The following is an 18,037-nucleotide window of genomic DNA, read 5'->3' on the forward strand; positions in this document are numbered from 1 at the left end:
TCTGGCTCTTCCCAACCCTGAGCTACATACTTCTTTGTGAAAAGAGAAACAAAATGTTGCATATTAAGGTGAGTAATGCCTTTATGGTAATACCACTAAATATACCATTCTGTCAACAAGAAAAGATCAAAAGGGAAGTTTCCAACTGACTGTTAGATATATAATGAAATTCCTACAAAGACAAGGAGGATAATTGAAACGGCTTCTTGCCTGAAATCAAAGGCACTTACAAAGCATGCTGACTTCTACTAGTTAATTTATATTATCTAGAACAATAAAAAGTAAGCATTAAAATTAGTAAACCTGAGAGCCAAGGTAAATGAGTAGAATCATAGCTGAGTCCACTGGACTGTGGGTTTCAAAATCTTCTCTGCTGAGATCTTGGGTAATTCACTTAGACTCTCAACGCCTAGTCTGTGGAATGGTGGATAATAATAGCACCTACCTTTTAGGACTTTTGCAAAGATTAAATAAGTTATTATGTCTAAAATAGCTAAAGCACTGATCATTGTGCAATGCAAACAGTCTAAACATCCAGATGAGAGGATACAGGCATCTTTTTAAAATTCAATGAATCCATGGTATACGTAAATTATAAGCAATATGTGCAATGGCAAAAACTTTATTTTATAGCCATTTTTATTGCTGGCAGAAATATAAAAGGCAAGAAATGGAAAAAAGTTCAGTAAAGGGGCTGAGAAGGAAAGGAAAGAAAAGCCACACTTTCTCTGTTTTTCCACTCCACTCTTTTTCCTTCATAAACTAATATACCCATCTTTTTGTATTATATATAAATTTGAAATCCCAAAATAATTATATAAATATAAGCTCTTAAATATCGCCATAATGAAAAGTTTGGGAAATAAAGAGGAAAGAAGAAAAAGACATTATAATTTTACTTGTCTCTTTGCCTTCTGTTCTTCTAGCAAAGCATCAGTTCTTTGCATGTTCAATTTCTGTTATGTGTTCTCTGTATCCTGCCTAGTGTCCATAAGTCTTTTACCCCCAAACATATCAGAGAAGATCTAGACCTAATTTATAAGGTCTGAAATACATATCTTCCAAAAATGCCCTGGCTGACTCATGAATATCTTCATGCTCATTTTCTAACAATTCATAATCAAAATTAAATATGGAAAAAATATATTTTTGCAAATAATACCATACTTAATTTCAAATGCTATATATACACATATATGTCAATTGAGATACATACATATATATATTTATTTATTCTTAAAATTATTCTTCTTGTTTTTCTTTGCAATAAAACCATCAGTTAAGCTAAATTTCTTTGACTAATAATAAATTTTGCAGCAGGCAACCTTGATCATCACAGGAAGTAGAACCATATGTCTTCTAGGACCTTATGAAACATGAGCTACATAAACATAGTTTCCCATCTTATGGCTCTAAAATGACATAGAAAACTGAGAGAACAACTCATCTTCTCAAATCGTGCAACAATTTAAGAATTATCAGTCAGCATTTTTAACTGGAAATGTGGCATTTAGCAATCCTTAAAATAGAGAGGAGAACATTTCTCCAAAGAAGATATACAATTGCCAACAAACACATGAAAGGATGCTCAACATCACTAATCATTAGAGAAATGCAAATCAAAACTACAATGAGGTATCACCTCACACCAGTCAGAATGGCCATCATAAAAAATCTACAAACAATAAATGCTGGAGAGGGTGTGGAGAAAAGGGAACCCTCTTGCACTGTTGGTGGGAATGTAAATTGATACAGCCACTATGGAGAACAGTATGGAGCTTCCTTAAAAAAACTAAAAATAGAACTACCATACAACTCAGCAATACCACTACTGGGCATATACCCTAAGAAAACCAAAATTCAAGAAGAGTCATGTACCACAATGTTCAGTGCAGCTCTATTTACAATAGTCAGGACATGGAAGCAACCTAAGTGTCCCTCAACAGATGAATGGATAAAGAAGATGTGGCACATATATACAATGGAATATTACTCAGCCTTAAAAAGAAACAAAATTGAGTTATTTGTAGTGAGGTGGATAGACCTAGAGTCTGTCATACAGAGTGAAGTAAGTCAGAAAGAGAAAAACAAATACCGTATGCTAACACATATATATGGAATCTAAAAAAAAAAATGGTTCTGAAGAACCTAGGGGCAGGACAGGAATAAAGATGCAGATGTAGAGAATGGACTTGAAGACACAGGGAGGAGGAAGGGTAAGCTGGGATGAAGTGAGAGCATGGCATTCACATATATACACTGCCAAATGTAAAATAGATAGCTAGTGGGAAGCAGCCACATAGCACAAGGAGATCAGTTCGGCGCTTTGTGACCACCTAGAAGGGTGGGATAGGGAGGGTGGGAGTGAGACACAAAAGGGAGGAGATATGGGGATACATGTATATGTATAGCTGATTCACTTTGTTATAAAGCAGAAACTAAAACACCATTGTAAAGCAGTTACACTCCAATAAAGATGTTAAAAAAAAAATAGAGAGGAGAAAAGCTATATATACTCAGAAATAAGTACAAACTTGATTTTTAATTAAATGTTATTTTCTTACACAGTTGGTGAAACTGTATTTTCTCAAACTATCTCCATTTGCATATCAAGCAATAATGTAATGTCCACATTTAGAGGAGATTAAAATAAGCTACCAAACGAGAATATTCTGTAATAAAACCAAATGGCGTTTAGCTCCTGAAACAGATATAATGAGGCTAGATGTACTACATGTAGCAATTAAAAAACATTAAAATTATTTAAAAACTTACCTTTCCCAGATTTATTTCAACTGAATATAAGTACATCTTTAGGAATGCATCACAACAGAGTCTATGTAAAACTGATACTGCAACAGAAAATAAGGCAAGCAGATGATCGTAATCAAAGGTAGCATGGTCTAGGGAAGCATAAAGCATATTTAAAGCTTTTGAAATATTACAAAGTAAAATTTATAAATTATGCTGCTTTTCTACATACTAAAATTAAGTCTTCTAATTAACTATTTGCTCAGTCACCAAGACCACATTGTGGTTTTAAAATATTCACAAAATCTTTGACATCCCTCCCATCAAGAGGTGAAGTCTATGCCCCCTTCCCCTTGAACCTGAGCAGGCCTTGTGACTGCTTCAACAAATAGAATGTGGCAGAAGTGACAATGCATGACTTCCAAGGCTAGATCAGAAAAGGCAATACAGTTGCCCCCTCTATCTCTTTGTCAAGATACTACCTTTGGAATTCTAAGCTGCCATGTAGTACATTCAACTACTCAGAAGTCACTAAGCTGAAGAGACTACAGAGGTGGGGGGAGGTGGGGAGGGCGGGGAGGGGGAAGAGGCAAGGAGAGAGAGAAATGCCCTAGGAGCTCCAGCTCTTCCACCCGACACAAAATAGATCACTAGGCCACATACATAATGGTGGGGAAATAGGACAGAACTGGATGACAAAAGACAGTGCTCAAGGTAAGTGCTATAAAAGAGAAAAGTAGAAGAATAGAAAATCAAAGCAGAGGAAATAAGGCCCAATGGAGCTGAACAAGGAAGAATATAGCGCTAAGGCCCTACAGAACATTGCACCTCATGTCATTACAGGCATACCTCATCTTATTCACTTTGATTTATTATGCTTTGCAGATACTGTATTTTTTACAACTTGAGGGTTTGTGGCAACCCTGCATCTAGCAAGTCTATCAGTGCCACTTTTCCAACAGCATTATTTTTTAATTAAGGTATGTACATTTTCAGACATAATGCTATTGCACATTTGATACACTACATTATAGTGTAAACATAACTTTTACATGCACTGTGAAACAAAAAAATTAATGTGACTCGCTTTATTACAATATCTGCTTTATTATGGTGATCTGGAACCAGACTCACAATATCTCCAAGAATGTGCCTGTACAAAGATTTTGAGGCGCTTTCATGAACAAAACTGAGGTTTAATTGACAAAGAAGAGCAAGGGGCTGCTGGTTGCTGGTAAGCCAAGATTGTTTACTTCAATATCATTTAAACATTTAATAGGGTCAGGCTGTGGATAGCACTGTGATGAAGTGCCATAAAGGCAAGTTAAATACAAAATCATTCTTATTCTTCCTGTTGCTTGAAAGCTCCCAGATAGCACTACAAAACCCAATTTATAAGGGAAAATACTCTCTGACCTCATATGGTTAACATTCTAAAACTCATTTTAAAAGGCATACACACAAAATTTAGAATAATATAGAAGAAACTTTATTTCCTTAAAAATAATGTTTTTTAATTTCTTTTTTAGATTGTTTGGAGGGTGGTTTAAAAGGAGGCAGAAATAAGTGATAAATGAAAAGGTAATGAGTAAAATGGCTGTTTAAAACAAGTGAAAAACAAATGGCCATTTGGTTAATGTTTTATGAGTGAGAATTATAAAATGCAGAAATGAATTTCTCTAAAGTATAGTGCTTAGTGTTCTTGAAAATCACTAAATGACATTTTATATTACTTTTTAATTAGTTACTAATTTTAGAAAAAGCAATAAAGACTCTGCTGAGCAAAAGTTTTTAAAACAATTTCATAATTAAAAAGTTGAGCAGCCAAATTCATAAATTCAAAATTACAAAAGGACCTTTCATAATGAAACATTATCAGGTATTTCAATAGAGAAAGGCATATTTTCCTTGGCTCCTGCACAATTTCTAAATATTAAAGTTCTCAAATTATGCCTTCACTCTAATCTAGAAAACACTTAGGGTAACGAAAAAGAGCTTAGTTAGAGGACATACCATCTTGGATTTCTCCTTTGCACTGAGCCAGATACACTACTTCAGTCCATGTCGTAGGAAGATGCACATGCCTCCCAGTACCTAAGGTTTTGAGACCCAATTTCCTCTGTTATGGGGAAGATAAAAGAGGCAAACAAAAATTTACAGCTTTTAAATTTATTTTTATTATCTATATTTTATTTATTCTATTATTTATTTTATTATTTATAATTTGTTAATATTTTACTTGTTTTTATTGAATATACTTGATTTACAGTATTGTTTTAGTTTCAGGTGTACAGCAAAGTGATTCAGTTATACATATACATCTATATATATATATTCCTTTTCAGATTCTTTTCCATTATAGGTTATAACACGACATTGAATATAGTTTCCTGTGCTATACAGTAAGTCCTTGGTGTTTATCTATTTTATATATAGTAGTGTATATCTGTTAATTCCATACTCCTAATTTATCCCTCTCTGACACTTTTCCCTTTGGTAATCATAAGTTTGTTTTCTATGTCTGTGTGTCTGATTCTGTTTTGTAAATAAGTTAATTTGTATTCTTTTTTTAGATTCCACATGTAAGTGATATCATATGATATTTGTTTTTCTCTGTTTGACTTACTTCACCTAGTATGATAATCTCCAGATCCATCCATATTGCTGCAAATGGCAATACTTCATTCTTTCTTATGGCTGAGCAATTATATATATATATCTTCTTTATCCATTCACCTGTCAATGGACACTTAGGTTGCTTCCATGTTTTGGCTATTGTAAATAGTGCTGCTATGAACATTGGGGTGCATGTATCTTTCTGAATTAGACTTTTCATCTTTTCCAGATATATGCCTAGGAGTAGAATTGCTGGATCATATGGTAACTATTTTAAGTGTTTTAAGGAACCTCCATACTGTTTTCCATAGTGACTGCACCAATTTACATTCCGACCAACACTATAGGAGGGTTCATTTTCCTCCATGCCCTCTTCAGCATTTGTTATTTGTAGACTTTTTGATAATGGCCATTCTGATCAGTGTGAGGTGATTACTTCACTATGATATGGATTTGCATTTCTGTAACAATTAGTGATGTTGAGCATCTTGTCATGTGCCTGTTGCCCATCTGTATGTCTTCTTTGAAGAAACATCTAGTTAGGTCTTTTGCCCATTTTTTGATTGGGTTGTTTGGAGTTTGTTTGATATTGAGCTGTATGAGCTGTTTTGTATATTTTGGAAACTAAGCCCTTGTCAGTTGCATCACTTGCAGATACTTTCTCCCAGTCCACAAGTGATCTTTTCATTTGTGTATGGTTTCCTTTGCTGTGCAAAAGCTTATAAGTTTGATTAGGTCCCATTTGTTTATTTTTGCTTTTATTTCTATTGCCTTGAGAGACTAACCTAAGAAAATACTGGTATAATTTATGTCAGAGAATGTTTTGCCAGTGTTCTCTCCTAGGAGTTTTATGGTGTCATGTCTTATATTTAAGTCTTTAAATCATTTTGAGTTTACATTTGTTTATGGTGTGAGGGTGTGTTCTAACTTCATTGATTTACATGTGGCTGTACAGTTTTCCCAATACCACTTGTTGAAGGGACTGCCCATTGTATATTATTGCCTCCTTCATTGAAGATTAATTGACTCTAGGTGTGTGGATTTACTTCTGGGCTCTCTATTCTGTTCCACTGATCCATATGTCTGTTGTGCCAATACCACAATGTTTTGATTACTGTAGCTTTGTAGTGTTATCTGAAGTCTGGGAGGGTTATGCTTCCACCTTTGTACTTTTTCCCCAGGATTGCTTTGGCAATTCTGGGTCTTTTGTGGTTCCATGTAAATTCCAAGATTCTTAGTTCTAGCTCTGTGAAAAATGTCATGGGTAGTGTGATAGGGATAGCATTAATTCTATAGATTGCTTTGGGCAGTATGGCCATTTTAACAATATTAATTCTTCCAATCCAAAGTATTGGATATCTTTCCATTTCTTTGAATCACCTTCAATTTCCTTTATCAATCTTTTATAGTTCTTAGCATGTAAGTCTTTCACCTCCTAGGTCAGGTTTATTCCTAGGTATTTTTTTTTTGACATGATGTTAAATGGAATTTTTTTTTTTTAACTTTCTCTTTCTGATATTTCCTTGTTACTGTAAAGAAATGGAACAGATTTCTGTAAGTTAATCTTGTATCCTGCTACCTTGCTGAATTCATTTATCAGTTCTAATAGTTTTTGTGTGGAGTCTTCAGGGTTTTCTATATAGAGTATCATATCATCTGCATACAATGACAATTTTATCTCTTCCTTTCCAATTTGGATACCTTTTATTCTTTTCTGATTGCTGTGCCTAGGACTTCCAACACTATGTTGAAGAGAATTGGTAAGAGTGGGCATCCTTGTCTTGTTCCAGAATTTAGCAAGAAGGCTTTCAAGCTTTTCACCAATGAGTATTATGTTGACTGTGTGTTTGTCATAAGTGGCTCATTATTATGTTGAAATATGCTCCCTGTATACCCACTTTGGTGAGAGTTTTTATCAGGAATGGATGTTGAATTTTATCAAATGCTTTTCTGCAATGATCATGTTGTTGTTTTATCTTTTCTTTTGTTGATGTGGTTTAAAACATTGATTGATTTGCATATGTTGAACCATCCTTATGACCATGGGGTGACTCCAACTTGATCATAGTGTACAATCCTTTTATGTGTTGTTGGATTCAGTTTGCTAATATTTTGCTGAGGATTTTTACATCTAAATTCAAAGATATTGGCCTGTGATTTATTTATTTATTTTTTTGGTAGTGTCTTTGGCTGGTTTTGGCATCAGGATGATGGTGGCTTCAGAGAATGACTTTGGGAATGTTTCCTCCTCTTCAGTTTTTTGGAAGAGTTTGAGAAGGATAGGTATAAGTTCTTCTTTGTAGGTTTGGCAGAATTCCCCAGTGAAGCCTTCCAGTCCCGGACTTTTTTTTGCAGGGAGTTTTTTATTACATATTTCAGGTCTAGTGATCAGTCTCTTCAAATTATGTTTCTTCTTGACTCAGTTTTAGTAGGCTGTATGTTTCTAGAAACTTGTCCATTTCTTCTAGGTAGTCCATTTTGTTGGCATATAACTATTCATAGTATTTTCTTGTGAATTTTTTGTATTTCTGTGGTATCAGTTGCTATTTCTCCTCTTTCATTTCTCAATTTGTTTATTTGGATCCTCTCTCTTTTCTTCTTGGTGAGACTGACTAAAGGTTTGTTGATTTTGTTTACCCTTTCAAAAGCCTAGCTCTTTGTTTTATTGATCTATCTATATATTTATTTATATATATATATGATTGATATTATTTATATTTTACTAATTCTATTATTTGTATTTTATTACTATTTTATCATTTATTTTCATTTTTATTTATTCACTTATTTATTTGTATTATCCCTTTATTCTGAAAGTCATTCTATGAGGCTGATGCTCTTAAAGCTATATATTTTTTCATTTATTATATTTATTTTTTGACATTTTACATAAACTATTAGAGTTAAAATGTAGAGAATGTTAATATTCTGAGTAATATCAGAAAATAATTTTCACTCTTTCTTTCTAGGGATTACTTCTGTCTCATTTCCTCACCAAGAGAATGCATCTCTGATCTTAAAAGGGTAACTATATTGAAAAAAATAGCTTGATGCCAGTTTTCTGGAGAACTCCAGCTACTTCACTGTGGGTGGACTGAAGTTAGTGAACATAAAAGAGATATGAAGATTGCCCCCCTTATATTAATGTGGCCATTCCTCGGGCTGCCCCAGTTGGCCAACTGAAGAGAAACTCATTGATGAATGTACCTGCTGGCAACTATCTGCATGCAAAGCTAATAAAGTATATATTCTTTTTTCTAATCAACTTTTTTCATGGATTTTTTTTTAAATTTTAAATATATGGTCAATCATGAGCCAAAATGCTGGGAAATAACAGCCACAAAAAAAAGTTGTCTTAATTAATGCTTGTTTTGTGCAGCTTTTATTTCACCAGTTATCTAGTGTTAAAGCAAAATCATATGTATATTATTTCTCTGCCAAAACTTAAACTGGATCTAATGAAGAAAAGGTAAAACAAGGACTTATTTTACTTTCTGTTCTGTTTTTATATGTGTTTGAAATTTTGTGAATTAATGACATATTCTTAAAGAATGTATTTTCTACAAGTTAGGTGAATAGTTTGTTACAGAGAAAGAACAGAGTACTCTGTGCATGTATAGTGAATGTTTAGGAGACCTTTCTTTCCTCTTTAGGAAACATCATATATCAGTTAACATTTTTTTAGTAAAAAGTGTAATTTTCATAAACAAAAATTTATTTACCAGCCATTGATATTTTGCTGTGGGCTCTTGGATTAGTGCCAACAAATATATTCTCCAATAATTTATGAAGACTCTTCATACAAAAAGCCATTTGACATTGAATAATTTGGTCATAAGTTTTAACTTTAATTTGCATTAGTATTTTTAACTATGCCTACTTATGATTAAAGAAAGGTGTATTCTTGTCTTTTTCTTTCAATATTTTAGAACATGTAATCACCCACCAACTGGAAGAGAAAGTTCACATGCTAAGTAATCAATAGTGTGCCATTACCTTACATTTCATAAGGTTTTTTCTAGCTATGTCCAACAGTTCTTCCTCCTCTATTTTTTTTGGTTTTTTTTGTTTGGTTGAGTCTCAAGATGAATTCTTTTGTGATTGAAAATGGTGGCCCAAACCAAAAAAGAAAAAAAAATCAATAATTATAGCTATCACTTCCAAATTTTAATTAATCAAACATCCAGTGGCTAAGTGTATCTATTTTCTGAAAAAGCACTTTATCTTAATGAGAAAGTTTCACACACACAAAAATCAGTAAAATATTTATGTATATATATGTGTGTGTATATATATCTATATCTACCTCTCTATCTATCTATCTATATATATATGTATATATATATATACAGGTCTCCTAGATTGATCTTATCATACTCTTGGTTTGAGAAATAGAATTCTCATGATATTGAAGAACTTTGTAGCCTTTGAAAAAAATCCAGCATTGCTTCATTACGTTGAAGACTGATTTATCTCCTCACATATTTCAGTGTTGGTTCAATTTAAGCTAAAACATTATTCCCTCCGTGCAAGTGGAATCAGTCGAACTGTGGCTGAAGTAAAGTAGGCAGGACAGAAAAGATGTATGTAGTAAAGTCAGAGAGGTGACAAGGAGACATACTAACTTTGGATGAGATGGGCATCTATTGCAGGGTTTTGATAAGATGAGTGGCATAATTCAACTTATATTTTAACAGGATCATTCCGATGCTGTGTTGAGAGCTGGAGTGTGGGGAGGTAGCAAGGGAGAGAGCACATATACACTTAGCTGAGAGGTAATTTGGCTTGGATCAGAATTATAGCAAAGTAATTAAAGCGAAGAGTTTGGATAATGGATATATTTTGACATTAGCTCCAACCAGACTTCCCAATGAACCAATGAATTAGAAATAGGCATGAGAGGAAGGAAAAAAAAAAAGAGTCATGATTGAATTGAGCAATGGAAAGGATAGAATTGCTGTTTACCAAGATGGGAAAGGTTGTTAGAGGAGCAGATTTGAGGTGAGGGTAGAGAATAAGTTCAGTATTGGACATGTTATGTTTGAGATGACCATGGCCATCCAAATGGAGACGCAGAGTAAGCAGTTAGACATGAGTCTGAATTTGGGGGAAAGGTTCAGGCTAAATATGTCAATTTTTGAGTCACTAGCACACACATGGCATTTAAAGTCTTGTGAATGGAAAGGATCCCATAGGCAAAGTGTAGAAAGGGTAGACAAGTATTTCAGCGAAGTGAGAAAAGTTGAGGCTGTATGCAGGAGAATGAGTAAAGTGATTATAATGATGTACCACAGCATTTAAAATGGCATGGAATCAAAAGTGATATCAGAGGAATAGAAAATGGGTAGTAGAGTCAATGAGTTGTTTATGTGATAAAATAATGGGAGAAATACGATTAAAAGGAGTGATCTGAGAAAATAAAACATCTTTCAACAACTTCTGTATTTATAATTTACTCAATTAGTTGCTCTGTGAGATATAGGAAAAAAACATGAATAAAAATCAAATTTTGCCTCTGAGTGACTCATAGTCCAATTGGGAAGACAGATGTATGTAAAAGTAATCACAGTGCCACATGATCACAAGATAAGCAGAGATAAAACCATGATGCTTTGTAAACTAGAGCCAAACAGATATCCAGTGAAGAACAATTAATGAAATGACCAGCTCTTTAACTGCCATCCTAAAGTAGGCATTTATTCAGTCATTCAATCAGTAAGCATTTATTGACTATCTCTATGTATCAGGTGCTACTAACCTTGGAACTGGGATACAACGGTGAAACCAACAAACAACCTTGCCCTCAAGCAGCGTATAGTAAAATAGCAGAAGAATTGAGGTGTTAGAACTCACAAAGTCTGCTAGAATTGGGCATTTGAAATGAATAACTTCATTCTTGACTACCTGTTATCTTGCTCTTGGAGATATGAGGTTAGATATATATGGTAAAGGTTGGCTGAAAACTCTCTCTCAACAGTCATCTGGGATGACATATCTTTGATCAACATGGACCTACTCTTCACGAAGAGTCCAAAATAGATTCAATCTTCCCATTTGTACAGAGTATTATGGGAATAAGATAGTCCCTTTATCCATTTAAATTTTTCTAATTTTCATTAGAAATTAGATTCTTTAAAAGTATTAACATAACAGTGCTGTTTATAGCAAACCATACATTCAGGGATGTGTCCCAACACTACCGTCTCCAATTCTACCCATTAGAAATAGCCAAGATTAATGGGTCAGTGTGTATCCTTCGTATCTTTCTCAATGCTCACAAATATAAACCAACCTATGTATACTGTTTAGTAAATAGAACCATGTATGCAACACTGTAACATGCTTTCTTCATTAAATTTATCAGACATTAAAATTCAACTGATCCTAACATGCACTAGTATGGATGTACCCAACAAACGCAACAATGTCTTTGACTGACACTTCCCATCACTTCCAGTATAATTTTGGCCATGCTAACTGATGCTGTAATTTTTTTAAATCCATGTACATAGGTCTGATATTTAGTAGGTGCACACTATTCTGATTTATCAATCTCCACACTATATCAATAGTTAAATATTTTGATTACCACCTCTGCTTGTAAATTTATCTATATAAAGACATCCTAAGAGAATTAAAAGGCAAAACTTCAAATGGAAGAACATCTTTTCAACACATGTAACTGACAAAGGGCTCATATCCATAATATAACCAGAATATATGAAGAACTCCCAAACAATAGAAACATAGAGAAGAGGTAATTGAAAACAGGTAATTAAACAGGTAATTGATAAAAGAAGAAATCCATGTGGCCAATAACTGTGTGAAACAATGATTAACATCATAAATAGGGAAACTCAAATTAAAACCATCTTGTTTAAGCAGATTTCCCTACTAACCGACCACAGAAACCCCTCCAAACACACAAAGACACAGCCACACACACATGCACACACACACAAATACATACACTATATCCAAGGGTTTCAAATACAAACTAAAAATGTATTTTCTAAAATTAGTTATTTTATCTCAGTTTTTATATATATAGGCTCTGAGAAAAATGCATTTGTATCATTTTATTTTTAAAGTAGAGTAGTCTCAGGGTAAAAATAATATCCAATACAATTTCTATGCTTAGAATATATTTTATAAAAAATTTTAGTTTTGTCAATTATCTTTCAGTATGGTTGAGGCCTGTAGCGGATCATTAAAAATATGGAAAGCTAATGCTTTCCAGCTTCCTGTACAGAGATTGAGTACCTTAATTGGACTCCCTCAGCTCATGTCAATAAATATTTAACAGGAAATAAATATACCTTTTTAAACTATTTCTTGCCCATCACAAATAGGGGTTATACAAATTAATACTTATTTAATGACAAACACAACCCATGATAAGAAGCAAAAGGAAACTTGAAAAAGTAAATATAGGCATTTGAAAGGAAAATATATCTTAATTTCACACATTCTAATTTCTTCAAACTATCAAAGGATTTCACAAAGATAAATGTAATCTACTGTAAGTATATAAGTGCAGTCCTATGGAAAGGTAATGAATTAAGGTCATCATGCCAATTTCATATAAGGGAAATATACTAAAGTCTTCTGACTGCACGGATATCAATCCAAATGACTTTATATGTTATCTGTGAATTCAGAACTTTTTTTTAGCTGACAATTAATTTGTTCAATAAACATTTAATGAAAGCTTCCCACATACAAGCTATAGATATAATAGATATATCTATATCTATATAGATATATCTATAATAGATATATCTATAATAGATATAATATATAGATATAGATATAATGAGGGCTAGGAGAGGAATCAGGCCTGTCCTCAGTAAATTCACATTCTAGGAGGGAAGTGAGACATATCACAAATGATGTAATATAAAGGAGACACATTGAAGAAAAAAAAAAAAAAAGGAAATAAAATCCTGTGGCGAGTTCAGAAGGTCATGATTCCAACACTTCCTGATGCTATAATCTTTGCTTAATCATTTAATCTGTGTGAGCTATAATTTTCCATCTGTGGAAATGACAAAATTTGCAGAATTTTGAAAAATAATGAACTAGAACACATTGTCTAGTTCCTTACATAGATTCAGCACTGGATGACTATTAGCTATAAGAATTACTGTTTTTGGTTAAAGATTCAAAAAAAGCACCTTTGCAGAAGTGGCGCTTGAGCTGTACCTTGATATGAAGACAGGAACTAGAATGTGACAGAATGGCAGTTATCCTTTCAAAATCTTTTCTCTGTTTCTTCCTGGTCACATGATCACACAGCTAGTGCCTGTATTTCCCAGTCTTTCTGGCAGGTTGTGAGGAGATACAATATGTGCAAACTTCACATTTTACCTTTAAGGTAAAGGTCACCTTTACCTTAAAGACAGGCCACTTTCCCTAGAATAAAACCTTTTTTTCCTTCCAGTTGACTGGAACACAAAAATGGTGCTGAATTGGCTTTGATTAGGCAGATCAGTACAACTATGAGATAATGAGGGTTGTGAGTTTCTCACTGACCCCAAAAGCAGAGCTATCCTGTCAGCCTAGACCCACTGGATTCATATGTCAGATAAATACACTCCTATCTTACTTAAGCCTCTGAAATTAGAGACCTCTTTTTATAGTCGCTTCAAATTTACCCTAACAGAAGTAGAAACAAAGGAAAGAAAAAAAAAAAAAAAAAAAAAACAGAACAGTCTTAATGTAGCATAGAGAGACAGAATGCTTAAAATCAAGATAGGAAATGAAGATGGAAATGTTAGGTTGAGACACATAGAAATGGCACTGAATGGTAGTCTGTGGTAGACTTAAAGCTACCTACATCAGTATCTATTCTCCTCCCTTTCTTACTAAAAGATTCTTTCTTGCAGTTAGGTATGCACAGATGTCTAAGGTTTCAGCCAGTAAAACGTAAGTAAAATTCAGATAGTTCTGGGAAGTCTCCTGAAAAAGTGTATAAACCCTTCTTCTGTCCTTCCTCTATTCTGCTGCATGAAGCACAACTGTGATGTCTGGATTTTCAGCAGCCATGATAGAACATGAAATGCCCTTAAGAGTAAGTCATGTGCAGCAGACCAGCTAGTTAAAAGGAATCTAAATCCTGGATCACCATACCAGCTCTGGACCGACTATATTCAGAGAAATACACTATTTCTAAGTATCAATGCTATTTTAGATTCTTTTAGTTTCAGTGGGCACCAATTCTATATTACACATAGACTTTTGAGTTTTATTTGATAAATAAGAGAATTATTCAGCAGAAGAGTGATGAGATTACAGCTGTGCTTCAGGATGACTAAACTTAAAGTCCAATGTTGAATGGTTTGGAGTGAAGAGTGACTACTGGTAAACAGTTGGACAATTATTTGAACAATTTAGGTAAGAAGTAATAAAGGTCTGAGCTACAGTTTGGACAAAAATAATGACAAAAAGTAAAAGAATGTGAGAGATTAGTTGGAAGTTAAATCAATAGGGCTCAATGACTACCAGGATGTGAGAAAAGAAATTGTGAGGGTGGACATAGAGATAATCTTATGGTTTTGAGCCAACATGATTAGTAGTAGAGTTGGCATCAAGACAATTAGATGGAAAAATCTGGGCAGATGATCTGTGCCATTCTGGATGTACTGACTGTGATTTACCTGTGAGCCAACCAAGTGGAGAGATCTATAATCCAAGTGAACTTGTGAGGCAGACATTAAGTGGATAAGATCTGGAAATAAAGACTTAAGATTCACCTACATACTCAAAGCTATGAAATCTCAAGAGGAAGAGTAGTGAGAAAAAAGAATCAAGGGTGATCTTTGGACAAATCCTACAGGTAGGAGGTAAGAGGAAAAGAATGGTAAATATGATAGGCGATTCAGAGAAGTACTGCAATGGAATTCAAATATTTGTACAATTTGGGGTGTAAACTCTTTCTCTGAGAATTGTTCATCATTCATAGTTCCTGCTGGGCCAGTGGGTCTAACTTCCACAGTAGCACCATTTGGCTCCATCCTCCCCTACCCTGGCCATAGCTGATAGGGTCATAATAGACATCTGGCTCACTCTAGGCCAATCCAATCCTCTCTTCAGGGATTTTAAATAATTAGCTAATACTTCTAATTAGTTGATGTCAGAGTTGATAGTTTATGTAGAGTCAAGAGGTGGCTTTTGTTGAAATGTTGTTCAAGACAACAAAATACCCCAAAGCACAGAGCTTTAGAAGAAGATACGTTAGTATTCTGTCATGTTTTTCATGATATGCCTTTGTCTGCATTATATCTTGTTGCTTTTCCTTTGCAATTTTTTCTCAACGACATTGTGTCTGATCCCAGTTAATGAATATTGAACAGGCTCGCTGTTTATTCCATATATTTTGGGACTATTTAACTAGATAATAAGGGTACTGCATAGGTAGGGGTTGCTCTATTTGTTGGCTGTTGGAAAAATGGAGAATATTTTACGTATTAATTTACAAGCGTGACTTACAGATGATGGTGTTTCAGCATGTATTATGCAATACAACTGTCACGTACTACTAGTTAATGTTATATGCCTCTTCTTTATGGGTATGTAGTTTTACAGCTATATGTTCACCATCATTGCCCTGATCCATGTTTGTTGGATGATTTACTGATGTACAGCCAGAGTTTATAGTCTAGTATAGATACAGACTATACCTGTTTATCATTTAATCTCCATTGTCTCTTAGAGACACTAAATGAATAAATGAGACCTTGCTATACTCTCCATTCTCAGGTTCCACAAGACAGCCCTACATCCTTCTGTTACATTTTTCTTTTGCTTCAGTTAAGCTGAATGTGTGCCTGTTCCATGCAAACAAACAATCTTAGACTGAGATACCAAGCAAGAATAGATTGAAGATGCAGACCATGATCAAAAATGTACATCTTGCAGAGATAAAGACTAAGGACAATGAAAATATCATTACAGTTAATGTTTAGGAAGTCAGTAGAGATCATTAGAGTAGTTTTACTAGATAAATAAAAACAGAATCCAGATTTATATAATATTTTAAATATTTAGAGCACATTTATAGAGCACATTTTACTAAATATAAAGTCAAAAACATTAATAAAAAGGAAAAATTTCAGGCTTTGACGTTTCAGGAAGCTTTGAAGACTACAGTCTCCAGATATTAAAAAAAAAAAAAAAACAAAAAAACCCTCAAGAGCAGCTTCTGTAAGATATAAAATAACCTTTGGTCCAGAAATGGGTGGACTTCAGTACCTCACTTGAAGGATTTACATGGAGCCCTACATGCATTTCCAACAGAACCCACACTAAGCCTGCAAAGCTCTTGTTTCTAAGAAGAATAAGTGAAGCAAATACAGTACGAGGTCTATGACAATCCAGGCAACACATAAAAAAACCAAACATAATGTCTTTTTGTGCAAGATATCAAGATCTCTGCTTCATCTCAAACAGCTGATGCCAGGGGCAGAATCTGGCTTACCTTGATACAAGAGGCCACTGATACAAAACAAAGTGTGTTTTCTAAATGACTGCACAGTAAGAAAAAAAAAATCCAGGATTTTCAAGGTGGGGAAACATTATAGGAGACTCCCTCCACATTGACTAAATATCTGAGGTAAGAACAATCAGAACTAATTGCTATCCCTTCTCCCAACCTCAGGGAGCTGTAGAAAAGGCCGCCTTGCTCTCAATAGAGAAGGAAAGAGAAAGAAAAAGAAAAAAATACACACACATATATATATATGTCTGAGAAGATTAGTCTTAACATAGATTTATACCCCATTCACTGGATCAACACAAATTATAAAACCATCATACTTATTTCCACAATATGCTCAAAAATATGTACAGGCAACCAGAAACTATAAGTCTACATAGAAGATTTGAAGAAAAATAAATGAATTGCTAGAAATGTAAGATATAGTTTTTAAAATTCAATGTATAAATTGGTAACAAGAGAGTTAGTCATGGGAAAACAGAGCACATATCAGAATAAATTATTCAAAATACAGTAGAAAGAGAAGAAAATATAGAAAATGGAGACAAAATAAAAGATATGAAACATAAAATGAGATGGTCTAATATACATTCAATCAACAGTTTCAGAAAAAGAGAAAAGAGAATGGGTTATCAAGGTAATATCTAAAGGAACAATATCTGATATTTTTTTAGGAATGATGAAAGAGAGACACAGTTCACAGATACAAAAGGCATAAAAAATCCAAGTAGAATAATTATTTTTAAATTACATTCTAACACATCATAGTAAAATTGAAGAACACAAGAGAATAAGAACTTTTTTAAAGCACCCAAAGTTGGGGAAAACAGATTAAACTTTAAAGAAATAGCATCAAAATTTCAGCTAACTTCCCAACAGCACTAATGGAAGCTGTAATTGGAATGATATCATCAATGTTCTGGGAGGAAAAAACAATAAAAGTTATAACAGACCAAAGACAATTCCATGTTCAGTTTTAAATTTCTTCCAAAAATAAGAATAAAGGTATATTCAGACTAACAAAAACTGAGATTTTTCTCAACAACAAAATCTCACTAAGGCAAGTTCAAAAAGTTGTATATCCCTGGCAGTCCAGTGTTTAAGACTCCACGCTTCCACTGCAGGGGGCACAGGTTCGATCCCTGGTTGGGGAACTAGGATCCCCACATGCTG

At 33.9% G+C, this 18,037-nt stretch overlaps 1 protein-coding gene across 1 annotated transcript in view; it reads right to left on the reverse strand.

Moving 5' to 3' along the window:
• TMEM232 (transmembrane protein 232) overlaps positions 1–9,487 on the reverse strand; it is a gene marked incomplete at its 5' end in the record, with an annotated part of 213,606 nt that extends 204,119 nt beyond the window's left edge. The window contains 5 exon segments of the mRNA XM_059062356.2: positions 2,776–2,930; positions 4,182–4,184; positions 4,765–4,870; positions 9,364–9,414; positions 9,416–9,487. Coding sequence (XP_058918339.1) covers positions 2,776–2,930; positions 4,182–4,184; positions 4,765–4,870; positions 9,364–9,414; positions 9,416–9,487 — 387 coding nt within the window.
• Between the last annotated feature and the right edge of the window lie 8,550 nt (positions 9,488–18,037).

The sequence above is a fragment of the Kogia breviceps genome, chromosome 4, assembly GCF_026419965.1.
Source record: "Kogia breviceps isolate mKogBre1 chromosome 4, mKogBre1 haplotype 1, whole genome shotgun sequence".
NCBI lineage: Eukaryota > Metazoa > Chordata > Mammalia > Artiodactyla > Physeteridae > Kogia > Kogia breviceps.